The sequence below is a fragment of the Pogoniulus pusillus genome, chromosome 23, assembly GCF_015220805.1.
Source record: "Pogoniulus pusillus isolate bPogPus1 chromosome 23, bPogPus1.pri, whole genome shotgun sequence".
Classification (NCBI taxonomy): Eukaryota; Metazoa; Chordata; class Aves; order Piciformes; family Lybiidae; genus Pogoniulus; species Pogoniulus pusillus.
Window position 1 is genome coordinate 53,038 of NC_087286.1, and position 27,500 is coordinate 80,537.

Below are 27,500 nucleotides of genomic sequence, written 5' to 3' on the forward strand. Positions count from 1 at the left end.
CTGGGAACCAACAGCTGGGAAAGTAACTCCTTGCTCCTTCAGGTTTTTAATCATAGCAGATATTAAACTAAGCTGTGGGTCATTCTTGAATTCATCAGTCCATTCCACCATGAGGGCTTTCAGCTTTTCGCAAACCTTTGGATGACCCTACAAGAACAGCAGAAAAGAGTTAAACAACGTGGGAATTTGTTCTGAACCTTCCACTGCAAATCATCTCATGTTCCTGGCACTTTAGCTTGAAGCCCACCGTGTTCCTAAGGGATATCTTTATCAGAAAGGGAGCACAGTGCCCAAGCCTTGTATTTGGATAAGCACTAAACCCAAAATCAAGTAAAGCAAGGTTACAGACAAGCCTTGTGTTAATCTCCAGTTCACCACACCTGTCTCTAGTGTTTCATTGCTGCTATCCCATGTGAAAATTAATTGCTATAGTTATAAATTAAGACCCCACCTCTCCCAGACAGAACACATGAGTAAATGCAGTAGGATGTGGCATTCAGGAAGATCCTTTTCACAGCCACACTCTTCCCAGTCATCTTGTGCCCTTCCCCTCTGCCACGCAACTTCCAGCCTCCTGAAGGCAGACTCTGTTCCACTTTCAGCCCAGCTGTGTCTGGCTTTGCCCTCCTGCCAGCTGCAGACACCTTACCTTATTCAACACATTGCTTACTTCACTGGCAAAATCTCTTGAACAGACTTCTAAATGGAAGATTTTCCCACAGTTTGATACACAGGCTCCTAGAAGCTGAAGAAGGAAAGGTTCCAATTCAGAGCAGACTTTTTGCAGAGCTCTGGAGGAAGGAGAAACACAAGGTTCAAAAGAACTCACTGTTAATGCCTGCATAGCAACATGGGGATCTTTGTGGTTCACTCTCTTCATAACAGAACGGAGACAGTCCTTAGGCCTACAAGACACAAGGGAGGGAGGAAAAAACACAATGAAGTCAACAGTTTCTACTACCTGACAACTAACAGACAGCAGTTCTCCCAAACATCATCAGGGAAGGACTCAGTAACATCATGTAAAAGGTACCATTACACAAAACAAACACAGACAATTAAGGAAAAGCACTGCTCACTTTGAGGCTGGCAGAGCACTGGTACAGACAGGTGGTGAAGTATCCATCTCTAGAGGCATTCAAAACCCACCTGGATATGTTCCTGGGTGATTTATCTGTGTGATCCTGCTTTGGCAGGGGGGTTCAACTAGATTATCTTTAGAGGTCCATTCTAATCCCTGATGTTCTGTGATTCTGTTTTTACTTGAGAGTCGTGGCCAGAACTGTGAGCTTCCTTAGCCAGCAAAACCCGCCAGCAAGCTCTGTGACCTCTTGTGGAGATGGAATTAGTGTAAAGAGCCCAGAAATGCCCAAAAGCTCTTCAGTTAGAGAACCGGGATGCTCTGCAGGCCATGCAACTACTCCTGCTGCACTTGGAATGGGACTTTTAGAGAGCTCAGTGTCCAACATCTCTGTGGCCTTCTGTGATTTTGTTCTCTCTTTAAAGATACTGGAAGGTCCAGTGAACCTGAGGTAGGAATTGCCATGGCTTACAACCATTATCCTCTGCACCCAGAGCAGTGTGGGCAGCAGGGCAAGAGAGGGGATTCTGCCCTTTGGCTCTGCTCAGACCTCACCTCCAATCCTGCTTCCTGTTCTGCTGGCCGCAGCATAAGAAGGACACAGAGCTGCTGGAGTGAGGCCAGAGGAAGCCACAAAGATAGCCCAAGGGCTGGAGCACCTCTGCCATGAGGACAGGCTGAGGGAGCTGGGAGCGTGCAGCCTGGAGACGAGAAGACCCCAGGGGGCCTTAGAGATGCCTGCCAGTAGCTGAAGGGATCCTGCAGGAAGGCTGCAGGGGGTCTTGCTGAAGGTGTCTAGAGACAGGCCAAGGAGAATGGTTTGAAGCTGAGACAGAGCAGGGTTAGACTGGAGCTGGGGAAGAAGTTCTTCAGTTTGAGGGTGCTGAGATTCTGGCACAGGCTGCCCAGGGGAGGTCGTCGATGGCTACTCCCTGGGGTTGTTCAAGGCCAGTCTGGCTGAGGCCGTGAGCAGCTGAGTCTAGCTGAGAGGTGTCCCTGTCCATGGCAAGGAAGTTGGAGGAGATGATCTCTGGGGTCCCTTCCAACCTGAGCCATTCTGGGATTCTATGAATACCCCTCAAAAGATGTTTGTAAAAGAGGGTAAGGAAGGAAGGAGAATAAGAGAAGACAAAATGAAACTAAGAAATTTTCTGCATTTCTGGAGTACTCACGGTAACATTTTTCTTTTCAGTGCTGTGCTTTCAATCCTGACCTGACAACCAAGAACTGACATGAGCCCTAGCTGTAAGCTGCAGCCCTGCATTGGGCAGTGTATACATGTGACTGCAACGGCCACCTCATGCTAGCAGTGCCAACTACAGAGAATGCTATCACACAGCAAGACTTCCTGACGCTCAGTGCACCCCCTCCTAGAGCCAACAGTTCCCACTGAAGGCCACAAGGCAAGCACTGCCTTTCATCTATTATTGATTCGAGACTTCTCCTTTGCTCACTTCACCTGAGAAAGAGCCCAAGCCAAAATGTTCAAGAAAACCTGCTATGGCACCTGGGGCACAGGCACAAAAGGTGCACTTCCATCAACTGCTAAGTCATGACTGGGTGCAAGACCAAGAGCTCTGCAGTTCAGAAACAGGATCATTAGCCTAAGAGTTCTTTTATAAAGGAATTCAAAGGCTTTGTAAAAAAGAATAAAGTTAACAAGAAAGCCTCAAAGCTTTCAAAGGGATCTTCACAGACCCATAGATTCATAGATTGTGTTGGATCATAAGGGACCTTAAAGCTTGCCCTCATCACCCTCACTCTCAACAATTTCTTCCTGATCTCCAGTCTCAATCTGCCCTCTTCAAGCTTCAGTTCATTGTCCTTCATCCTACCACTCCCAGCCCTTGTCAAAAGTCCCTCCCAGCTCTCCCATACACCCTTCAGATACTGGAAGGCTGCTCTGAGGTCACCCTGGAGCCTTCTCTTTCCAGGCTGAACAGCCCCAACTCTTCCAAGCCTGACCCCAGAGAGGAGGTTCTCCAGCCCTCTGATTACCTTCGTGGCCTCCTATAGACTTCTGCCACAGTGGGTCCAGAGGACATTTTCCTCACGTCAAGTACAATTTTGAAAAGAATTCTGAAAATCCCAACCACCACCACTACCATCACCAACCCAAGGCAGCCTTCAGTCACTCCTAAGAACACCTTGAAGAGAATCTCTTTAAGCTGGGAGGGATTGTTGATCTGTCTGAGGTCTTGTCATAGCATCTCAAAGGTTTCCTCTGTGAGTCTAACCAAACTGATTCTGCGCCTCTATGATTCCATGTTTGTCAGAAATGATCACACTTGAATGTCAATGTTTTAGTGAGCTCGGACACTGGGGGTGCTACAGGTTTAAGAACCATGGAGCTGAAAAATCCTTCAAGGACCAGATAGTCCTGGAGGCAGACCCAGGAAAGTGTAATAGTGTTTTCAATCCCATAATTCTGCTGTCTCTTCATAAGCTGGCAGCATGAACAACTCATGTTCCTTTTCTCCTTCCTGCCTGCTACCTGCAGTGGAAGCTCCTTATCTAGTAAACATGTAGGGAGCAGGCCTGCCTATGGCCTGCAGAGGCCTGCCTATGGCTTGCAGTGACCTGGTTATGGCTCACAGAGGCCTGGCTATGGCCTGGTTATGGCCTGCAGTGACCTGGTTATGGCCTGCACAGGCCTGGTTATGGCCCGCAGAGGCCTGGCTATGGCCTGCACAGGCCTGGTTATGGCCTGCAGTGACCTGGTTATGGCTTGCAGAGGCCTGGCTATGGCCTTCAGAGGCTTGTTTAGGCCCAAAGGTGGCAGAGGCACTGAGGAGAGAGGAGCACTGGGGCTTGTAGATTAGTTGGCTGTATTAGGTGTTAAGGATTTATATGCTCTGTGCTTGTCATAAAAGCATAGAATTAACCAGCTTGGAAGAGACCTCCAAGCTCATCCAGTCCAACCTTTCACCCAGCCCTGGCCAACCAACCAGACCACAGCACTAAGTGCCTCATCCAGGCTTGGCTTGAACACCTCCAGGGACAGCAACTCCACCACCTCCCTGGGCAGCCCATTCCAATGAGAAATCTCTTTGAGATACAATTCTGTACTCCTGTCCAGTTCCATGCGAGCCTCTTCTTCCACTCTTCCGGGGTAGTGATATTACAGTCTGTGCACTCTTTAAACCACGACAGGGGTGTGCTGGTTTGAACCTGACTGGAATATTTTTACTGAAATCCTTAGCTGTGAGAAGAAAGCAAAAAGCCAAGCATACCCTAGATCACCCTTCTTCTGCTGAGAAGCACAACCAGTCAAAACATAGATAAGACACTCACTGCTCACACACTGCTCAGCTCTCACTTCAGGCTGCACTTGCCTTCTGGTGGTCTGCTCTCTGTGGCTCTATCTGCCTTAATTCTCTAATCCACCTAACCCTTTTTTTCCCCTTCTCTAACCTCCTTGTCGTCTTTTTGACATCTCACCTCAGATGTCCAGGTTTATCACGTGAGATATACATGGGTTGATCTGATTATTTCTGAAGGGAGGGGAAAAGAGAGGGGGCGGGGGGTTTAGGTCGGGAGCCTCCTGGGGACTGTTTCTCAGAGGGGTATTGTGCTTCTGAGTTACTTTTAATCTGTATATAACTGTATATACTGAGTCTAGTCTGGGTGATTTCATAAGAGTGGGGGGTGGGGAACTCCCAAACAATCACAAGGGATTTAAAATCTTCTGATTTCATCTGCACCAAAATCCCCATATAGGCTTACCAGCCTAGGAACCTCCTCTAGACAGACCTGCAAGCCTTATTTTTACTTCAGATCCTTTCATCATGCAGTTTAGTCTGCAAATGGCAAGAAGCCCCGTGCAGAAACTGGAGGGAAGGCAGCCACCCTGCCAGAGCAGAGCTCTGGCTGTTCATCAGACATCTCTCCAGAACATGGTGGGCAAATGCTGGGCTGCAGGTCTGCTCCAATGCTTCCACTAGCAAACTTTTGCAGGTGGCACAGTGAGTGGCAATAACAGATCAGCAGGGGTGTCCTGAACTGCCCAGCTGGCCATGGGGAAGGCAGGGTCACTTTTAGCAGGTTCCAGACCAAGGTTCCTCACAATCAGCAGATCAATCAAGCTGATGCCAAGGAGGTGAAGCAGGGAGTCTCATGAAGATCAAGCAGCCCTGTTCTGGCTGTGACTGCTGGAGCAGGGCTCAGAGAACAGATACACCCAACTGCAAAGCAGCTTTCCAGGGCCCGGCTGACAACCTTTACCTTAGTAACGGCAATTTTAATACAAAGGGTAACACCTGTCAGAGTGCTAACCAGGAAAATCAAGGCACGGTAAACAGCTCTGTGTTCCTCAATGGCCCTCCCAAGTCATGTTAAATGTCACCTAGAAGGCAGGGACAGCCTGGGCTGTGGCATAAAACCCATGAGAGGGGCATCTCAGGGGGAGCGCTGGTACCAGGGTCAGCAATAGTGGTGCACCACTCCCCTTCTAATCCACCTCACGATGCCCTTGGCCTTTTCACCCACAAGGGCACATTGCTGGCTCATTGTGCTAGTTTGAAGCAAGCTAGAATGTTTTGGTAAAAGAACTAGATAATGGGCAGTGAAATGAAAACAATTGTGTCTCTTCTCTCACAGTCACGCTGAGAACTCTGGGAAGAAGAAGTAAACATTCTCCATTTTGTCTTTCATTCTGCCTTTGCCTTCAGACCTAGTCACATCTCATTAACCTTGCTCCTACTAACCTTGCTCCCTAACCTCTTGGCTGCACCTCTCTTCTTTCTGAGAACTGGGGTAAGGTTGAGAGGGCAAGGGGAGGTGTTGGGGTGGTTTGAGAGCCCCTCCTGGGGACTCAGGTTTCTGGGAGGGGAGTTGTGCTTCTGTATTGTTTATCCTTTGTATATTTCTGTATATAACTATATACTGTAAATAGCTGCTTGTATATTTGCTGCTGTAAAATAAATAGCTTCATTTATATTCCCAGAGGCCGTCTGAGTTAGCTGGGGCAATTCCAAAAGTGCGGGGGGGCGGGTAAGAGCCCAAACCTTCACACTCATGAGCATCCTTCTGTCCACCAGGATCCCAGGTCAATCTCCTCTGCTCTGCTCTCCAACAGGCCAGTCCCCAACTTATGCTGGTCCATGGGTGCCTTTGCAGTAGTCACTGGCAAGCCAAACATTGTTTATCTATCACTTTAGTACAATTAAGCCACTTGATGGCTTTAACTTTCTGAGCAGTCACAGCAAGGCCTTATCAAGGCACTGAGAAATGGAGGCAAAAGTTTATTTTGCCCAAGAGTTGCAGCAAGAGTGCTGGCCTCTGGGGCAGGGGAGTATGGGGGTCTTTTAACCTGAATATGCCAAGAAAAAAAACTGGGCAATACCCTGCCTCCAAGAGAAGGCAGGGTATTGTTTACTGAGAGACCCAGACACAGTCACCACACACTGCAGTTTGAGTTTGAGGGTGCAAAAGACAGTGTATTCGATCTTATTATGTTTAAGGACAAAACTAACACCAAATGGAATCCGAAATACCACTCTGCACAAACACTGCATTTGTTCTTCGGTAACTGACTGGCACTCAAGCAAGATAGTCAAGGAGTTTCCTGCTCAGCATGTTAGACTGAGACTGCAAAATGCTACTGATGGAGTAATCTGAGTGGACCAAAAAACATTAAAAAAACAATTGGAGTTTGGAAGACTCTCAAGGAAACAACTTCACTGCCCTCTCTTCTATGAACACACACAGAGATGAGCAAAGGAGAACCAGCTAACCACAATCCTGACTCATGGAGGCAGTGACTAATCCATAAGGATTCAGGACATAGTTACCAGGCAGCAACACAGGCAGACTGTTTCTCAATGCAAATTTTCCAGCACCCACCCCCAGGACAGAATGTTGCAGTGAATACTTACATTTTCCCAGCCATTGCTGGAGTCTCTCAGCTGCCAAGTTCACAGAATCACAGAGTGGCTTGGGTTGGGAGAGGAATCTCAGAGATGATCTACTCCAACCTCCCTGACATGGGCAGGGACATCTCTTAAGTACACTTCGTTTCCCAAGGTCACATCCAACCTGGCCTTGAGCACTCCCTGGAATGTGACATCCACAACCTCCCTGGGCAGCCTATTCCAGAGTCTCACCAATGTCATACTGAAGAACTTCTTCCTATGATCCAGTTCACCCCTACTCTCCTGCAGTTCCAAACCATTCACTGTTGTCCTGTCTCTAGACACCCTTATGAAAAGTCCCTCTGCAGCCTTCCTGCAGGATCCCTTCAGCTATTGGAAGGATGTTTTGTTTTGGTTTGGTTGTTGGCTTTTTTTTCGGGGGGGTTGCTTGGTTTGGTTTTTGTTGGCTTGGGTTTTGGGTTTGGGTTTTTTTTGAGGTTTTGTGTGTGTGTTTTGTGGGGTTTATTTATTTATTTATACTAAATTGATTAACAACCCTTACAAGCTTATGCATGTTTTCCTGAGCAACCTGTAGACAGATCAGGCATCTGCCACTTTCCTAACTAAGCCTGGTCCTACCTGAACAGTCAGTCCACACCCATCTTCTGCCTTAGAATCACTACATTTCTTTACTTATTTCTCTAACTGTCCTGACCCTTGGCCTTGTTGAACTTCATGAGACTGGCATGGACCCACCCCTCCAGCTTCTTCCAACTCCCTCTGGATGCCATCCCTTCCCTCCAGCACATCAACCTCACCATGCAGTTGGTGCTGTTGGCAGACTTGCTGTGGGTGCCTCGATCCCACTGCCTGTGTTGCCAACCAAGACGTTAAACAGCACCACGATTAAGCATGCAGTCAAATATGACCAAAGCTTTAAAAACAAGGCAGGATTTTATAACACTGTATAAAGTTAGGAGAAAAAAAAGATTGTCTCTAATGGTAAAACCTTTGTTCCAGTCCTGCTCAACCTGTTCACTGATCTAACAATATCACCTCAAAACAGAAAGCAAACAATGCAACAGGCAACTGCTGAGCTATTTGAGCTCCTAAACCAAATTTCAGAGATCAAAAAATGGGGCGTTGACCTCATAACCAAATTTTAGAAGATCTGAAGAAGATGATGTGCAAAACACAAGTAGCAAGGTAACTGCACAGTCTAGATGATTCTTGTAAGGAGTGGACTGAAGAGCATTCTCTGTTTCATCACTGCCATCAGGAATCAGGATCCCCTCACCTTCAAGTACTTTGCTTAAAAGTCATGCTAACATGTTAGCATGAGTCTGCAGCAGCCTACCCCACAATAAGTTACTGATTAAGTTGCTGTTCCCACACAGTGGAATCTGGTACAGATGCAAGACTTCATAGGAAGAAACCAGTCTGATACCAAGGGTGCGTACCTGCCCCATCCGATGGAGGGTTCCACTGTTTGAGAGCATCCTCTGGAAACCTAAGGATGGAGTTGCCCTCATCAGAGACCGATGTTTTAGCATGGCTATGGAAACTGTGGACTCAAGTGAACTTTGCTCATTACAATATCATTCTCATACCCAAACATACCTCCTGGCCTCAAGCTACCTGCCTCCAAGGCAGGCCACGCCTTGGGCCTGCCTCCTTAGGCCCAGACCACACGTCCTCGAGCATGCATGGAAATCTTACATGGTGGGGGGCACAAGGAGAAGGGAGAGGGGAGTTCGATCATCAGCAGGGGTGAAGTTGAATATAAAAGGGAGGTCTCTTTCAGCAACAAGAAGAAAGAAGGTTACAACAAGAAGAACAGGAGGACCAGCAGGACTGAACCGTAGGACCAGAGAAACATCTTTGGGACCTTCGCATTGTTGGTAGACACAGGATCTCTTCCCCTTTTCACTCTTCACATTGCTCTTCTCCTTTGTCTTCTCACTCTCCTCTATTTCTTATGGCCAAAGAATAAAGTTCCAGGGTTGACTGAAGTAAAACCCCTTGGCATGAGTTGCCTGTGTTTTGCACTTTGAGATCACACTAACAAACCACCACAAGTCCACTGTTTAGACCTTGACAGCTGTCAAAATGGCATGTTATTGAAAGTATAAGCTAGGGGCTGTCCTGGAAAGCAGCTCCACGGAGAAAGACTCTGGAGTCCTAGTGGACAGCGACTTCTCCATGGGCCAGCAATGTGCCCTTGTGGCCAAGAGGTCAATGGCATCCTGGGATGCATCAAGAAAAGTATGACCAGCAGGGCTAGGAAGGTTCTCCTGCCCTTCTACTCTGCCCTCCTGAGATCACACCTGCAATACTGTGGCCAGTTCTCGGCTCCCCTATTCAACAGAGACAGGGACCTGCTGGAGAGAGTCCAACAGAGAGCCATGAAGATGACAAAGGGACTGGAACAGCTCTGCTGTGAAGAAAGGCTGAGAGCCCTAGGGCTGGTTAGTCTGGAGAGGAGAAGGCTGAGAGGAATCTGATCAATGTCTACATATATCTGAGGGGTGGGTGTCAAGACAAAGGTGCCAGGCTCTGCTCAGGGATGTCCAGTGACAGGACAAAGAACAAGTATCAGCTGAAGCAGAGGAGGTTCCATCTAAACATAAAGGAAAACTTTTTACTGTGAGGGTGCTGGAGGCCTGGAGCAGGCTGCCCAGAGAGGTTGTGAAATCTCCTGCTCTGGAGCCATTCAAAACCCATCTGGATGTGTTCCTGTGTGGCCTGCCTTGGGTGATCCTGCTCTGGGCAGGGTGGTTGGACTGGATGATCTCTGGAGGTCTCTTCCAACCACTATCATTCTATGACTCTGCAAATATATTTTCCTTCCAGTATTTTCTATAACATTTCAGGAATCAACTCTAAAAATCAGACTTTGGACTTCACAATACGGAAAATAGAGAGGGATTCGGTAAGATCCTGATCTGGTAAAACCTGGCTTAGGTGGCTTAAGAGAAGAAAGAAAACATTCAGCTGCTGGACATTCTACGTAACCAAAGCATTTCAGCGCAAGAATGAACAGGAGCAATTCTGTTACTGAGCTGTAACTAATTTACCTGAAGAGAAAATGCAACATCTTTGAAGGATGAGAAGTTTCCAAAAAGGACTCTGAATGCAAAGAAGTGGCTGACAGACCTAAAGGAGAGATCGTGTCACGTAACACTAACAGACAAAACCTGCTACTGAATGAAGAGCAGCCCTGGTCTACTCCAGCTTCAGAGGATCGAAAACGTAATGGAGCTCACAGACTGGTGCAAAGAAAATCAACAAACCAGAGATTTTCTAACCTAAAGCTCTGAGTGAAACAGTAACAGGTGGCCTGCCTTGGACCAGAACTCAGGAACTTCAAACTGTAAGAGAATTTCAGACATTGTCACGTACTGGTTTCAAACTTGTCACTGAGGAACTTCGTCTTTTTTTACCTTGCTATGACATGAGCACAGAATCACAGAATGTTTTGTTTATCAAGGGAAGTGTGGAATGTGCCAGAACAGTACAGAAACAGAAGGGGGAAAGTTCTGTGATGAATCACAGAATGTTAGGGGTTGGAAGGGACCTCCAGAGATCATCTAGGCCAACCCCTCTGCCAGAGCAGGGTCACCCAGGGCAGGGCACACTGGAACATATCCAGATGAGTTTGGTAAGTCTCCAATGAAGGAGACTCCACAGCCTCTCTGGGCAGCCTGCTCCAGGCCTCCAGCACCCTCACACTAACAAAGTTTCCCCTCCTGTTCCCATGGCACCTCCTCTGCTCCAACCTTCCCCTAGTGCCCCTTGTACTGTCCTTGGTCATCCCTGAGCAGAGCCTGGCTGCATCCTCCCAACACTGCCCTGCACATCTTTAGCACAGCACTGAGGGCAGCCCTCAGGCTCCTCTGCTGCCAGCTCTCAGCCCAGCTCCCTCAGCCTGGCCTCACAGGGAGATGTTGCACCACCTTCAGCAGCTTTGTGGCTCGTGCTGGACTCTCTCAAGCAGTTCCCTATGACGTAAGCCAGCAAAACAAAGAAAATTCCCCATCAGCAGGTTTTAATGGCATCTGAATTTGAGCAACAAGTCAGCTGGCAGCCTGCTGCAAGCAGGGAAGTATTACAAAGGTTAAATCACAGCCAGGATAAAACCACTGGTTTAGTTTTTAAAGTTCCCCAAACACACCAAAAAAACCAACCCCAAGAACTAACAAACAAAACTCATAAAACATAGCAGAAATTTCAGTGGCCCTAGGGAAATTTAGCTGCACACTTCCAGCAGGTCTCCAGCTTTGTATTGCCAAGGAGCTCTCTCTTGCAGCTACACACAATTGAGCACTGCTCAGGCTACACTGCTGTGGGATGCAGTCCTGCCTCTGGAAGTGTTCTCAGTGCTTAACTAGAAAGCTGTACCCTACAGTGATATCGTTACAAGCTCAACATCAACATGTACACTCAGTTCAGTACTGGGCTCAATTTTGGGCTCTGCATTCCAAGAAAGACATTGAGATGCTGGAGTGTGTCCAGAGAAGGGCAACAAAGGTGGTGAAGAGTTTGGAGAACAGGGCTGCTAAGGAGCAGCTAAGGGACATGGGAATTGTGTACTAAAGGAGGCTGAGGGGAGACCTCATTTCTCTGTTATAGGGGTAAGGAGGTTGGAGCCAGGTGGTAGGTTGGTCTCCCCTCCCTAGTAACAAGTGATGGGACCAGAGGAAATGGCCTCAGGTTGCACCAGAGGAGGTTTAGGTTGGATATGAGAAGAAACTTCTCTGCAAGGGTTCTCCACCATTGGAACAAGCTACCCAGGAAGATGCTTGAATCCCCATGCCTGGAGGTGTTTCCAAGAGGCAGAGATGTGGTGCTAAGGGCCACAGCGTAGCACCAGCCTTGGCAGTGTGGCCATTTGAGCTGATTTGTAGCTCAGACATAAAACTCTTTGGAACAGAAAAAATGAGAAGCAGAAGCTCTGCGTGGAGAGGTTGCCACAGAATGGCAACGATGGGTAAGTGAGTATCATTTCATTGGAGCTTCAAGAGCTTTGTGTCTGGAAGCACAGCTTGGACCTTCCCTGGCTGCTTCTGCTGCTTCTGCTGTGCCCACTGCCATCTTCCCCTGCCGCTGTTTTGGCTGCTGCTGCTTTTGCTGCTTCGCTGCCACTTGACCCCTTCCCCATCTTCCTTAAGGTTATTATATTTCTGTAGCAGTTTATTCTCCTTACACTGCTATATTTAAACTATCAGAAATACAATTTCATTTTCCCCTGACTTTCCAAAACTCCATGTTGTAGTGAGTTTATTCTACGGGGGAGGGATCCACCCCAACCTGGGACACAGAGTTCAGGAATGGTTGGAGTGGGTGATCTGAAAGGTCTTTTCCAGCTGAAATGATTCTGTGATTCAAAGGAACTGAACTGCAGTGTTACACACATGGAATAATCTGAAGCATTACTAATAACCTGTCAGCTGTCACCTCTACTGCTGTTCCACAGAGCAGCATAGGAGGTTCGATATGCCACACTATTTAGAAGTAGTCCTCTAAAGACCATGTCTAATCCTAGGAATAAGCCTATATGCAAATCTGTCCTTTGCAATAAAAAGTCCCAGGTAGAGATTTGCTGCCTGGCATCCTGTATTTTTTTCCTTAAGTCTTACAAGGCAATCCAAGTCATCAGCAGAGAAGCCTTTCATTAAAAAGCAGCACTGGCCCAACTCTCTGTTTGAGGCCGTGCAGTAGTTCAAAACTAACAGTCAGGCCTAGGTCTTAATTACAAACAAGAATAGGAAAATTCCAGACATGTTGAGTAGAAAATAGTTAAAGGTAAATAAAATAAAAGGAATGGATACAAAAGAACAATACTGCTAAGTCTTTATCATTCCATTTGCTTGCTGACTAGGATAAAGCTTACTGCATAAACTATTCTTCTCTCCTTTTCACTTTTCTCTGCGATTCTCCTTTGCACTACTCCCTTACCTCTTTCCTGACCTTCTGCTAGCGTACTGTGTCTGTGAGGTACTGAAAAGGGAAGGGAAAGGGGGAGAGAAGGAGGCTGCTGGTAGCAGGACAAGCCCAGAGGGGTGGGAAACAATTCAAGGGGTCCTTGTGTTGTTTCTTACTTGTAAATATATGTAAATAAATATTTTGTAGATATTCATTGCATTTTATACTTCTAGATTTCACCTTGGTTTTGTAAATATAGCTTCATTTTGCTTCCAAACCTTCCAAGCTAGTCTGGTGATTTATTTTGGTGTTGATTTCAACCCACTACAAGCCACTACTCATCTGGATTGTTACAAGTAATTCTTGGAGAAGATGAATTTAAAAGATTTCCAAAGCCTAACACTATCTTGAATACAAACACTGGAGATACGCATAAGCTGAAATGATGGTTTGAAACAGTCGTTTTCATTTACTAACTCAAATTATACTCAATTTTTCAAGTCCAAACCAGTAGCACATGCATAATGTGCACAAGAACTCAGTAAGGAGCCAGCAGCAGGTGTGTTAGCAGCACAGGCTAAGCTGTGCTTTATTCAGCATCACATTTTCAAACATACAGGATCAAAGCTCTCAAGTCAGAGGACAGCTTCTCAAAAGAAGGGAAAGAAACACAGAACCTTGTTGCTTTCTGTGACAAAGACACTGGTGGTCTGGTGGTGAGGACAAGGGAAGGGCAGCAGATGCACTTTGCCTTGGGTTTAGCCAAGTTCTACCATGAAGCGGAAGCTCAGTCTCCTTACAACCCAGCTCCTGCAAGATGACCGGACCGAGTGATGATGAGGTAGGTGGAAAACAAGAGTTGTCACCAGCAGAGCAAATGCTGGGCCCAACCTGAACAATGGGAGGTAATGCACATGGGAATCTCGCTGGCAACAGCACACTGCAGGGGGGGGCAATAAACATACTGGAGGGCAAGGCTACTTCCCAGAGGGATCTGCACAGGATGGAGAAATGACCACCTGAACATGAGTTTGGTCAGAAAGGATCTGCAGGTTCTACTGACTGACCAGTGTCAGCAGTGCAGCCTGGCAGCCAAGACAACCAACCACATCCTGGGCCAAACAACTAGTGCAGGCACCTGAGCTAAGGAAGTGATCCTTCCCCTCTGATCTTGCACTTGCAAGACTGCTGCTGCAGTATTCTGCCCATTTGGGGTTTCCCCAGTGCAAGAAGGATCTCAATGCACCGCAGTAGGTGCAATGGACAGCTGCCAGGACGGTCAGAGTCACACACAAGAAGAGGTGGAGACAGGGAACTGCTTTCAGTTTTGGAAAGGGTGGACTGAAAGGGATCTTACTGCTTCCTACAACTAATTAATCAGGGATACCCTCCTCCACCCAGCCAGACTCCTTGCTTAGAGCTGCACAGCCATAGGAGAAGATGCAACAGGGCAATGCTAATCTGATTGCAGGATGATTCATTACTGCCAGGGCAGCTACAGGCTGAGACGTGCCACACACAGAGGCTGTGGAAACTGACCTTGGAGGCACTCAAGACTCCACACAGTCCTGAGCAACCTGATCTAATTAGACTTGTTTCAAGCCGGGTCGTTAGGACTAGACGACCTCTGGAGGTCACTTCAGATGATTCTGTAAGGAGAATCCCTACTGAGGTCTCCTGGGCTTACAGTGGCACTGCTGAAGCAGATGAGTTTGTTTATTCTGTCACACGGGTGAAGAGTTGCTGTACACCAGTCCTGACTTGAACAGATTGGCCAAGAGGATCTCAAGAGGAAGAATCATGAAAGAGGTGAGCAGAAAATCCACACCTTTTCCTTAGCAACCTGCTAGGCTCAGCTGCTGCATGGGTCTATACAAGGTAACAAAAATGTCATTCCTCTCTTGTGAGTACAAGACTGACATAACAAAGTGTTACCAGTTTGGGGAGGCAAATTCCAAAGTCACTTACCCTGTGCGTGACTGCCCAACTTTGTCGCAGATGTCCAAGATGAGGCCCCAGTCCTCTGCGGTGTTCATCTCACTGGTTGCTTTCTCTGACAAACAAAGCAGGCATAAATCAAAACATAAATTCCAAAGCACAAAGGTAACAGGATTTAACATAACTGTCACAGACACTGCAGTGTGACCTCTCTGTGTACTGCTGGATGTGTGACAAATCCCTGGGTTTAACAAACTCATGTATCAGAACTGCTACACCTCATTCTTTTTAATTTTGGAGTGTTCCCTTGCGGACAAGAATTTAGACTCAGCAGAAAAAGATACATTTGAGTGTTGCCTTCCCACATACTAAAGACATACCCAGAAAACTACGACAGAAAACCCAAAGCATCAGCTCACTGTTGGCACAACTGCACTGACCACTTCCATAGGCACTGTACTGCAGCAGCCTGCATTTCTTGTCAGTGTGTTACAGCTCAGTGGGGAGGACTCAACAATTCCTTACTTGTCACAAAGCTACACTCTCTTCATTCCCACCTCTGCACTGGTTGATACACTTTGCTGTCTCTTTTCAGCTGTGAGGACTGGAGAAGGAACAGGTTGGATGAAGGCATCTGTGCTAGTTTGAGCCTAGCTAGAATGTTTTGGTGAGAGGAATTAGATTATAGGCTGTGAAAAGGAAACAACGGCAATTGTTTGCTGAGATGTATAAGAACAAGAACACAAATATAGATAAAGGAATCTCTCTCTGGGCTCTGGCTCTGGCTGCAGACACTTCTCTCCCTAACTTGCTAACCCCCCTGGCCAATCCTCCAAACTCACCTTTGAACGTAAGGCAAAGTCTGGGGTAAAGTAGAGGGGTGGGAGGAAGATGGAAGGGTGGTTGGGAGCCCCTCTGGGGACTCAGGTTTCTGGGAGGGCTGCTGTGTTCCTGTATTACTTTTTAACTTGTATATTCCTGTATATATTGTAAATATCTGCTTGTATATTGTGCTAAGCTGTAGCTATAAAGCTTCATTCAATTTCCAGATCGACTGAGCCCAGTCTGGGTGATTTTCCAAAGTGCGGGGGGGGGGTTGGGGGGTTGGGGCAGGGAACACCCAAACCATCACAATATCTAAAGGGTAGTAGTGGTCAACAGCTCAATGTCCAGATGGAGATGAGTGACAAGTGGTACTGGGAGCAGTGCTGTTCAGTATCTTCATCAATGATACAGACAGAGAAATCGAGGCACCCTCGGTAAGTCTGTATATGATACCAAACTGAGTGGTGCAACTGATAAGACAGAAGGACAGGATGGGCGTCTGTGGTGGCAGGGCAAAGTAAGCCCAAAACATGTCCCAGTAAGCCAAGCCTTAAACTCCCTCTTTTTTCCGATCTGGAGGTGGAGATTTTTTGGCATGAAGGAGACAGTGGGCTAGGTGCCTGCAAGTCTGGTAAACGGGACATGGCCCAGAGTTGCCTGGACATGTGCTGGGGTCCAGGAAAACCAAGTGCACAGGCTGCAGGTGTGTCTGACTTTGTGGCATACCTACATACTACCTGCATCATCAGGCCAAGTTTGGGCAAACTCGGTTCCATAGGTTAAGGTATTGTGTTTCTATCTTTAATCTCTTTTTCTCTCGGCCATTAATTGCCTTCGACATTGTTAAACACAAGCCAAGATGGTAAACAACTCGATTGCCTTGCCTTGCTTCACCTGGACAAGCAACAAGAGGTGCTGCAGCTGAAGAGCCTCTCCTAGCAGGCAAGCCCCACTGTGGCCAAGCCCAGAGCTGCAGAGACAAGAGCTGCTGTGAAACCCTGAGCTTCGCCAAGTGAACTGCCAAGCGACCTCCAGCAGCTGGAATCCAGAAGCAGCAAGCGGAACAGGACACCTCCCATGTTGCAATTTGAATTTCAACCTACATAATACTCCTGTCGGTACTTTCATTTTTGAAGCTGACATGACTGCAGCATGGTATGGATAACAGCAGCAGGTTCAACTCAATCCACGACACTGTGTCAGCTCTGAAGCCCTCAACACAAGAGAGACATGGACCTGATGAAGCAGGTCCAGAGGAGGGCCACGAAGATGATCAGCGGCTGAGCACCTTTGCTATGGGGACAGGCTGAGAGAGTTGGGGCTGTTCAGCCTGGAGAAGAGACGGCTCCAGGAAGACCTTATAGCTGCATTTCAGTATCTGAAGGGAACCTACAGGTAGGCTGGGGAGGAACTGTTCAGAAGGGCCTGTGGTGACAGCACAAAGGGCAATGCTTTGGAACTGGAGCAGGGCAGATTCAGGCTGGACATCAGGAAAAAGTTCTTTACAATAGGAGTGGTGAAATACTGGCACAGGTTTCCCAGGCATGTGGTTGAGGCCCCACCCCTGGAGACAATCAAGATCAGACTTGCTGTGGCCATGTGCAGCCTTATCTAGTCGGAGGTGTCCCAGATGACTGCAGGGGGTTGGACCAGATGACCTTTGAGGGTCCCTTCCAACCAGATGCAATTTGTGAGTCTGCCAAACACCAAGGAGTGTAAAATACGGCTTTATCTTGCTTCCAAGCCATCTGAGCTGGTCTGGTAAATTTAATTTGGGGGGTAATTTCTCAAACTCTCCACACACACCCTCCTTGGAGGTGTTCAAGGCCAGATTGGATGGGTCCTTGAGCAATGAGGTCTAGTTGAGAGGCAAGGAGGTTGGAGCAGATGCTCTGTGAGTTCCCTTCCAACCTAAGCCATTTATTGTGGGCCCTACTTGCAGCTTCTTGCAGAAGCCACACCACTACTTACCAAAACCCCTCTCAGACACAGACCCAATACAAGAAACTGAAGGCTTGGAGGATCAGTGAGAGTCTGTTGCCTCCTCTGGTTTGGGCATTACTTGAAAATTATATACAAAGCAAACTATTTGCAGTGTGGTTGGACTGGAAGTTCCCTACTAAGTGCAAAGCACAATTGCAGTTGGCCATTTCAGGACAGAAAGAAAAAACATAATTTCCTACTAACTCATTATCCTAAAAGAAATTGATTATCAGACTTCTGAAGTATCATTAGACAGAAGAAATGCAGCACATGCTGAAAAAAGCCGCTGACAAACTCAGTGGCTGACTAGTTAGATGCTGTTAGGAGAAACAGCACTATTGCTGCAGATCTGCCATGCAGCTGTGTTCTACTCACCTGACTTCTCTGCCCTACTTCCGTGGCTGAACAAAACCATTTCACTGCCTTATTAGAATTTTGCAAGCATAAACAGATATAATGGTTGGGTTGAAAGGGACCTTAGAAGATCAGCTAGTTCCAACCTCCTGCCATAGGCAGGGACACCTCCCACTAGCCCAGGTTGCTCAAGGCCTCATTTAACCTGGCCTTGAACACCTCCATGGAGGGGACATCCACAGCCTCCCTGGACTCCAGTGTCTTACCACTCTCAAGCAAATTCTTCCTCATCTGCAGTCTAAATCTGCCTTCCCTGAGCTTCAATCCATTGCCCCTCATTTCTGTCACTCCAACCCCATGTCAGAAGTCTCTTCCTAGCTCTCCTGTAGCCCTTTCAAATACTGGAAGGCTGCTTTAAGGTCTCCCTGGATTCTTCTCCAGGTTGAACAGCTCATCTCTCAGCCTGTCCCTAAAGGGGAAGTTCTCCAGCCCTCTTCTGTACCCACTAGAATAGTGTCTGCATTTACAGTATTCCTAAAAGGTCATTCTGGGAGCACTTGTAGATGTCCTATGAAAGTACTGGTAGATGATGCAAGGCTAAGCAAGCAGCAGTGACTGAGCTGGCTGATGTGAGGCTACCTCACCTCATCTCAATTCTTCAGATGACTATGTAGGACCTCACGGTGCCCAGAATCATAGACTCACTAATGCTGGAGAAGACCTTTAATGTCATCAAGTCCAACTACTATGACCTCTAAACTCTATCCTGAAGCACCACATCTACAGCTCCTTGAACACTTCCAGGGATGGTGACTCCAGCACCTCCCTGGGCAGCCTGCCCCAACCCCTCACCACTCTTGCAGCAAATTATTTTTTCCCTAGTCTCCAGCCTAATCCTGGTCTAGCTTCAGCTTATTTTCTCTCATCCTGCTGCTGGTTACTTGGGAGAAGAGACCAAGACCAGTGTGCTGGTTTGAGACTGCCTGGAATATTTTAATGAGAGAAATTAGACCATTGGTTCTGAAAAGAATTATTCTGAAGTCTGTATCATTCACTGGTTTGCTGAAAGGGATAAAAAGCCAAAATGTAAAGAATTTGTCCCTCTTTGGTCTGGGACACTTCTCCCTTTGCTTCCCCTTCACTCCACTCTAATATCTTCCACTAACCTTGGCTAACCAGATAAGCTTTGCTAGTTGTTTTGGTTTCTATCAGGGAAGGAAGAGAGAGAGAGAGAGAGAGAGAGAGAGAGGCTCTGAGCCCCTTCTGGGCAGTTTCCTTGTTCGGGCGGGAGTTTGGATTTCTGTATAATTTCTAATGCGTATACACTTGTAAATCCATTGTCTATGTATGCTTGGGTGTCTAGCTTTGCTGGAAACAGACCTTCAGCTTACTTCCAAGCTGTCTGGTAAATTCCAATAGTGGGGGGGGAAATTCCTAACCCATCACAACCACCCTCACTTCAACCTCCTTTAAGGGAGTTGTAGAGAGCAATGAGGTTTCCTCACAGTCTTCTCCAGAATAAACAATCCCACTTCCCCCTGCTTCTCCTTGTATGACACCTTCCTAATCCCTCTCCATCCCCACTGGTCTTCTCTGGATACCTTCCTGTACTGTGGCACCAGGAAGTGAACCCAGTGGCCAGCCAGTAAGCTGAGCAGAATGATGACAAAAGTGTCATGGAGGGTAGCAGAAGCCCTTAGCAGGCCTCCCGGTTGTAAAAGTTGCAGTGTCTCACATTTTAAGCCAGAAGCATCGTAAAACCAAAACAATCTTCTAGTCCCATGAGAAGTTTCCTCCCTAGAGGAGATAAAAGGTAAACATCGGCCTTGGTTCTCATGCACACTGCTGATGGGCTGAGCTTTGGGTGGTCCTACAGGTTGTTTTGGTAAGAATTGTCCAATTATATAAGTTAATTATAATTTGTGCCAATCTGTAAGAATAACGTAAAATAGCCTGGGCTGGAGGGTTACACCTCTTTTGAACATTATAAAAATGGTGTGCCTGCCTGGATCGGCGCTTGCTTGCTTGAGCTTGCTGGTACCTGCTCCTACCTGCTTGCTCGCTAGCCTGCCTGCCTGCCTGCCTCGCTCCTGCTCCGGTGACCTCACGTTACTGATCGGCCCTGCCCGACGAGGGACCCGCAGAGGCCTGAAACACGCTTGGGCCCGATCCTGACGAACAAAGGGACACCGCCCAAACTTCGAATCCTGCTAATCTGAACCGCTGAATCGTGAGTAAACCAAAGAAAGAACTCTTTACCTAAAGACTGAATAACTTTAAAGACTCAAAAGAACTCTAAAGAAATCACAGACTCTCCTTTATCTGCTATTTTCTGAACTGTTATTCTACAACTTCAATCCTAAAAGAACTCACGTGGGGAATTTAGTTCGGGAGGGGATCTCCGTGTTTGAGCAATAAATCACTTGAAAATCCACAAATGAGTCTCCACGTATTTTCCCCACAACCTCCCAAACTACCTTCCGTGACAAAAAGGTCTCAAGATAATGCTGGAAACAGCAAGAGAAGCCAGGCAAAAAAAATTTCAGTGTTCAGACATCTAATGTGAACCCTAACAAATGCAGGGCACTCAAGCTAGCTATCAGCCAGAGACGTTCCAACAGAGCAGCAGGGATAGGAGGATGACTGAAGATCCGCCAGAGACTAAACTTTTCACATTAAACATACAGGGCTATTTTTATCAGCTAGAGGAACAAATTTTACTTAATGGAGAATAGTTTTAATTCCTCTGGATTTTGGTGTTCAAATGCAGGCTATTGCAGCTATAATGAGGGGCAGCACTAAGATGAGAGCTTTTCTCTAGGAAAGACAGAATTAACAGGAAAATGCAGACTACAAGAATTCCTTTGCCTAGGGAGGATACTCTGTTGGCTTCCACCTGCACAGCTGAACTCACTCAGGTGAAGCCTTTTCAGAAAGATACTGAAAAAGATTATTTGTGGGCTGCTGTCAGAGTTGCCATTTTTCCATAAGAACACCCAAAAGTGTCTTTAGTGTGTGTCTCTTTTTTTTTTTTTCTAGAAATAACTGCAAAGGAAGGTGGCTACAGCTCCTTTTCCACAGATTTCCTACTCAGCCTTCCTGGTACTGAAGAGTCAACATCCTTCTCCCAAGAATGATGCTACAAAAAATGGAAGGTCAACTTGGAAAAACAAGTGCCAGTCTCATGACAAGCTGAATCAATCCCTGGAATTCATCTTTCTTGCAGCCAGAAGTCTGCAGTCTCCATAATTACCCAGGGTCAGGAATTTCTTCTGCAACAATTTCCAAAAATTCTAGAATTGTGGAATGGGTTGAAAGGTATCTTAAAGCTCATCTAGTTCCAAACCACCTGCCACAGGCAGGGTCATCTCCTACCAGCCCAGGTTGCTCAAGGCCTCATCCAGCCTCCAGGCAGAGGGCATCCACAGCCTCCCTCGGCTTTTATAAGGCTCTGGGCAAATGTCTCCTTATCTCAACTCTTTGTGCCTCATGTTGGGTTCCAAAAGGACTGTCATGCTTCAGGTCCAGCCACAGCTGAGCCCCATGCAGACACTCACACAACTGCCCCAAATCCCAGCAGGATGAGAAGGAAAACTGGGAGATGGAGGCCAGACCCTGTGGACTGAGATAAGGAGAATTTAACAGAACACCACAAAGCTATAAATGCACTCGTGAATACCCAGAACACTACTGAACAATACAGAAGCAAGTGATACAAAAATATAGCCCAGCGTAGCTGCCCAATTCTGCCCCACCCCACTCCACAGCCACCTGCTCAGGACATAGTAGGAGAAACGCCAGCACGGCATTGAGCACCCCACTGGATGTCTCAGCTGTCTGTCCTATGGGTAGCCCCTCCCAGCACCTTGTGAGGAAAATGACTCTGTCCTAACAGAACCAGCTACACAGAGCACTGGGCCACATCCAACGCCAACCCAAGAAGTGCCTTCATTCACTCCTCACTGTGCCTAAGGGAGAAGACTCGTGCAAAAACACCTGTGGTTTGAAACATCTCCTCTTAATATCAGGTGTGATCTTCTGACAATTCCTACCAGAAACTGTATTTACAGAACTGTAGAGTTGTTTCAACCGGAACCAAAAACTTCAGCATGAATGAGTACAAAGTTCTTTCACTTTGCCTGGCATGCCGCAGGACACAGCATGTGCCGTGCTCATTTCAGAGTCACAGATTCCCGAGATTCACAGAATGGCTTAAGTGGAAGAGACCTTAAAGATCATCCAGTTCCAACTCCCCTGCCATGGGCAGGGACACCTTTCACTAGACCAGGTTGCTCAAGGCCTTATCAAGCCTGGCCTTGAACACCCTCAGGGATCTCACTGGGCAACCTGTTCTAGTGTCCCACCACCCTCACTGTAAACAGAACACCTAAGTGACACTTCAGAACTACTTTATCATCAAGTTCTTCATCAAACATAGCCTAACCACCACTACATCAGCCCATCGTGACAGCAGACAGTTCTCTGGTTCTTAAAGCACATTTCATCAGTATTTTGCTGCATCAAACTTCCAGCTAAACCTGCACTTTTCAGGAAGTTCTCTGGGAGCAGTTTCCCAATGAAGGTTACCATGACAGAAACAGACCTCCTGTCAAACTAAGAACATTGTTAACTCTAAAGACTTAAACAGAATCGTAGAACACTAGAGGCTGGAAGGGACCTCCAGAGATCATCCAGGCCAACCCCACCTGCCAGAGCAGCATCACCCAGGGCAGGCCACATAAGAACATATCCAGGTGGATTTTGAATGTCTCCAGAGGCGACTCCACAACCTCTCTGGGCAGCCTGCTCCAGTGACAAAGTTTTCTCTCCTGTTCCCTTGGCACCTCCTCTGCTCCAGCTTGCCCACAGTGCCCCTTGTGCTGTCCTTGGCCACCCCTGAGCAAAGCCTGGCTGCATCCTCCTGGCACTGCCCTGCACATCTTTAGCACAGCAATGAGGGCAGCCCTCAGTCTCCTCTACTCCAAGCCCCAGCTCCCTCAACCTGGCCTCACAGGGGATGTTCTGCTGCCTTCAGCAGCTTTTTGGCTCTGGGCTGGACTCTTTCAAGCAGTTCTTTGATGAAATATTCCAGATGTGGCCTCACTAGGGCAGAGCAGACAGGGAGGAGAACCCCTCTGATCACTGCTAACCTACTCACCACAGCTCTTCCACACCACCCCAGGCCTTCTGGGCCACAAGGGCACATTGCTGGCTCATGGGCATCCTTCTATCCACAAGGACCCCCAGGTCCCTCCCCTCTGCACTGTTCTCCAGAAATTACAGTCTCTTAATTATAACCTCAGCAGACCAGCCCTTAAGGCTTTTTTCTTTTGTTAAATTCCAGCATTCTGTTTCTTTGACATATTGTCAAAGGTCCCAGAACTTAATAATAAAAATCCACACTACCTCATGTCACCTTCCTGATGAAAAAAAAAATAAATATGGTAAAAAGAAGGTTCTGAGAACAAAAATTATTTGGGCTTCATCCAGAAATTTGGACTCTTTATTATGCTAATGGCTTACTTGGGCACCTTACAGTTTTCTCTAATATTCTTAGTTTAACAGTGGTGGTAAACATTCTTTTGCCAGCCACACCTAAAGAAGAGATGTACCCCTCAAATGTCTCTGCAAAGTGCCAGCTAAATGGATGATGAGGCTGACCAGCAGAAGCATGTGCCAGGACTAGCCAAATGCTGATGACTGGCAGGCAAACGGGGCAACGTCTCCTTCTGAAGTCGAACGCATTTCTGTTTCTCAAGAGAATTGAAAACTCTGGCCCAGATGTGTTCTCTGCGATCCGTCACCCTAAAGGGTTCCAAAATCATTTCCAACGACCCCAGAAGCCCTGAATGTCCAGCAGATGAAAGCTCCCAGCTATCACAGCAATGCTATCAACTACACATTCTTAAGAATTAAGAACAGCTTGTGATTGTCTTCCTGCTTCAGGAACCTGGTTTTCCAAAGAAAACTCTCTTTGTGGGCCAGAACAAAAGCAAAGCATTCAACTTCCATTCCAAGAAAAGAACTGAAAACTAACGCTACTGCTGACAACTTTTGGAAGCTTCCCGAGAGCTCCATTCACAGCTGATGTTATCTTACCAAGCCTGCCAAGACATTCATCCAGACAATAGCACATTCCCAAGGGAGCTCAAGGAAGAAGGGCCAGGAGACACTTTCAGGGAAACTTCCCCACTCCCATCTTCCTGACACAGTCCAGTTAAGAGATGGATCAAGGCTGCAGGCTCCTGAAAGCTGGCAACCTGCTGCTCCTTTGGTCTCACTCAGGACACCACAAAAAGGCTAACAGCAAGAGGCTCTGTTTCTGGTGAAAATTAGCCAAATGTGCACTACCAGCTTTCCCAATGTGCACTACCAGCTTTCCCAATGTGCACTACCAGCTTTCCCAAGAACAATTTAGGATTGAGTGGTTATTTTCCAGTGCTCGACCTGAACAATACCTTCTGGTGATAGTGCTGGCACCCAAGTAAAAGTTGAGTGCATTATGAAACTCATAGCAGTGATGAGAACATCCATCAGACTTAGCTCAAGAGAAACCCACTCAAGCCGTCAGACCTTCACTGATACAGAGAAGCCTTAGAAGTCAAAAAATGAACATTTCCTAGAACCTCACCTATTGCTTTGTAATCTTACTATTCAAATAATTTTCACAGATGATGCTACCAATTTTTCCATCCTTTAACGGTCCATGGAAAACTGGCAAGCAGTGCAACCTCCTCTTCATTTCCAACTACCAATTTACACTAGAAGACAACTAGGGAAAAATCTTTTACTGCTTTCCAAAACAAGTCATTGTCAACTTTGCCACCAAAATTATAAATTGATGGGCAGTCTTCGGCAGTAAAAGTACTCATACCTGCTCAAAAAGGGTAAAAGTGAGCTACACTTACATTAAGATGTAACAGACATAGATACAGAATCTGCCACAGTTCTTCCTTTGGGCATTAAGACTTCCCCCTGTTCGAACAGATCGAGTGAGTTTTTTGAAGAGCTGGAAGAATTAAACTGCAGCTCTGACTTCTAAAGTTGGATAAACATCAAGAAGCAAAAACTAGCACTAGCGTAAGGCTAGTAAAAAACTTTGTTCCAAGAAACAAACACAGTGCTCGACCGCTGTAAGAAAACAGTGCAGAGATGCGGGCGGGGGGCGGCTCTTATACAAATACAAGAAAAAAGTCTCCTTTGTATTATGCCATTCCCCAAAGTGTTTTATCATTCACAGTAAAACGGAGGTCAGCAGCAGGTAGGTAACTGCATTACACAATCGCAAAATAATTCGCAACTGCCTGTATGTTATTTTATCTTTAGTTCGCACACACCAGCGCTAAGCATCGTTTTTGTCGAGTAAAGCCTGATATTTCCTCCCTATCTACTTTGTTCTTGCAAAGTGGGGATGAAACCTGATCGTGGGGCATCACGTTTCCCTTGGTGGACGGGATAAAGTAAGCTCCCCCAAGAATTTAAAACACTGAACATAAAATGTTGCAACAATTTTCTTATGGCAGCCTGTGAAGCAACTGCAGACGATGCTTTCTATATCCATTTTTCCAGATCCCACAAGCGTTTCTGCCTTGGTCTGCCACGTTGCAGCGTTATTCCAAGCAGGCCATCCTGCCTCCCGCAGCCCCCTCTGCCAGTCAAGGCCTACAGAAGCCTCCGCCGTCCCGCGCTGTCACCGATCAGGCCGCAGCCGCCGCCGCCAGCTCTCGGAGGCGCCCCTGGCCCGGCGGCTCTCCGCCGTACCAGGGCCGCCGACCTCGTCCGTAACCCCGCCACACGCGATGCCGGGCGGGCGCCAGCGAGCCCCAGCAACAGGAGTGTGGAAGCGTGGGGAGGGGGCGGGCAGCTGGAGGCAGGAGCGGGGTCGGAGAGAGGGCCGGCCGCGGAAGTACCCCAGGGAAAAGCCGGGCGGAGGGCCAGGCCTGGCCGGGCCGCTGCGGGAGCCACTCACCCACATCCTGGTCGAAGGGGTTGGTGGCAAAGAGCGGCATCGCGGGGCAGGGGGCACGGCGCGGCCACCCCTCCGAGCAGCGCAGCAGCGGCGCGAGCAGACGGCGGCGGCTCCTCCTCCCGCCCGGCCGCGTCCCTCCGCCGCCGCCCGCTCCCGGGCCGGCAGCCAGCCCCCCGCGCGGCATGCCGGGAGAGCGGGGCTGGGCCGCCGAGCCGAGCCGAGCCGAGCCGAGCCGAGCCGAGCCGAGCCGAGCCGAGCCGAGCCGAGCCGAGCCGAGCCGAGCCGAGCCGAGCCGAGCCGAGCCGAGCCGAGCCGAGCCGAGCCGAGCCGAGCCCAGGAGCGCGCCCGCGCCGCAGCCGCTGCTGGTGCGGTGTCCGCGCTCGGCAGGTGGGTGCACTGCGCCTGGCATCGCCGTGTCTCGCCTGCCCCAGGCCAGGCAGCCGAGCGCCGCAGGGCCTCTCCGAGCTGGGTTGGGTGTTCTACTTGGTGCCGTTGAGCCCTGTCGCGCCCCCCTCGTTAGGGGGTTTCTGGTCGGGTTCCTGCCCAAATGTCTGTGCGCCGTGTAGAAAGCGTGCAGAGCTTCCCTACACAGCGGGCTGCCCGAGGCCTGCCATCGCAGGTGTCACCATGCTGCTTCTGAGGCGGTGGCCTGGCGGGGTTCTGGTTACGGCAGTGGCTGTCTGAGCGCGGGGTGGCAGCCGGCCGCTGCTCCAGGGTTAGGTCCTGCTGAGATCAGTGGTTGTTGGCAGGACGCTCGGCCCCGTGACCTGCTTGCCTTTGTCCAAGCGGCACTGTTGGCGCTGATGGGATGTATCTGTGATAAATATATAGAATCATATGTTTGATCCGATCAATTCGTGGCAAGAGGTCACAGACAAGGAGGAAGGGGGGGGGGGTTTGAATGTAACTGCATTCCTGCTTGCACCACCATCTCAATAAGCTTAAAGATAAGAGTAATTAGATTGACAAAGGAGGGAGGCATGTGGAAGAGAGAGTCTTTTGCATATTGAAATGGAAATGCATTCCTTCTGGTGCCACCTTTCCTGTATGAGCAAATAGAAGAACCAGGACTTTGAAGTTCATGAGGAAGACACTTAAGCAAGACCCCTTACTTCATCAGACATTACCAGAGGGACCACCGGATAAAAGGAGGCCTGTGTGGAAGAGACATCTCACATTCCTAAGAACTGATAAAGAAAACCCAACCTTTTCTTAGAACTTAGTAAATATGTAATAGAATAGGGTATAAAAAGAGAAAGCTGAAGGCAAAGGGTGTGCGTTGGGGTAGATCAGAGTCTCTCCTCGCACCCAGGCCTGTACATTGCTTGATTCCTGCAACTTTATATTAAAGCCTTAACTTGCATGAACACCAGTTTGTGCCTGTTAATTATGACAAATTGGGGGCTCGTCCGGGATATCACCAGACTCTGGGGGTTCACCTAGGGAGGGGCGCCCCACCTTTTTTGGTGGCTCCCTGGGGAGACTCATACGGGGCTGGTGATATCCTGAACTCTGCCGGAATCAACCAATACATTTTTTTGAGCTCCCTGATGAGGCTGCAGCCGCTTTTATA

The 27,500-nt window shown here is 48.0% G+C and overlaps 2 protein-coding genes across 3 annotated transcripts in view; one reads left to right on the forward strand and one right to left on the reverse strand.

Annotated features, from left to right (window-relative positions):
• Nucleotides 1–26,078, reverse strand: part of STAM (signal transducing adaptor molecule) — a 50,120-nt gene extending 24,042 nt beyond the window's left edge. The window contains exons 1-5 of the mRNA XM_064162286.1: nt 25,928–26,078; nt 14,827–14,911; nt 830–905; nt 650–745; nt 1–147 (exon numbers count right to left, since the gene is read on the reverse strand). Of these exons, the coding sequence (XP_064018356.1) occupies nt 1–147; nt 650–745; nt 830–905; nt 14,827–14,911; nt 25,928–25,967 (444 nt within the window). The 5' untranslated portion in view covers nt 25,968–26,078. The remainder of the gene's footprint in view (nt 148–649; nt 746–829; nt 906–14,826; nt 14,912–25,927) is intronic.
• A 140-nt stretch (nt 26,079–26,218) lies between these two features.
• HACD1 (3-hydroxyacyl-CoA dehydratase 1) overlaps nt 26,219–27,500 on the forward strand; it is a 50,893-nt gene continuing 49,611 nt past the window's right edge. Inside the window, exon 1 of one of the 2 annotated variants that reach the window (XM_064162291.1) lies at nt 26,219–26,314. The gene's annotated coding sequence lies outside the window, so the exon portion shown is untranslated. The remainder of the gene's footprint in view (nt 26,315–27,500) is intronic. The other variant, XM_064162287.1, reaches the window with a different exon arrangement.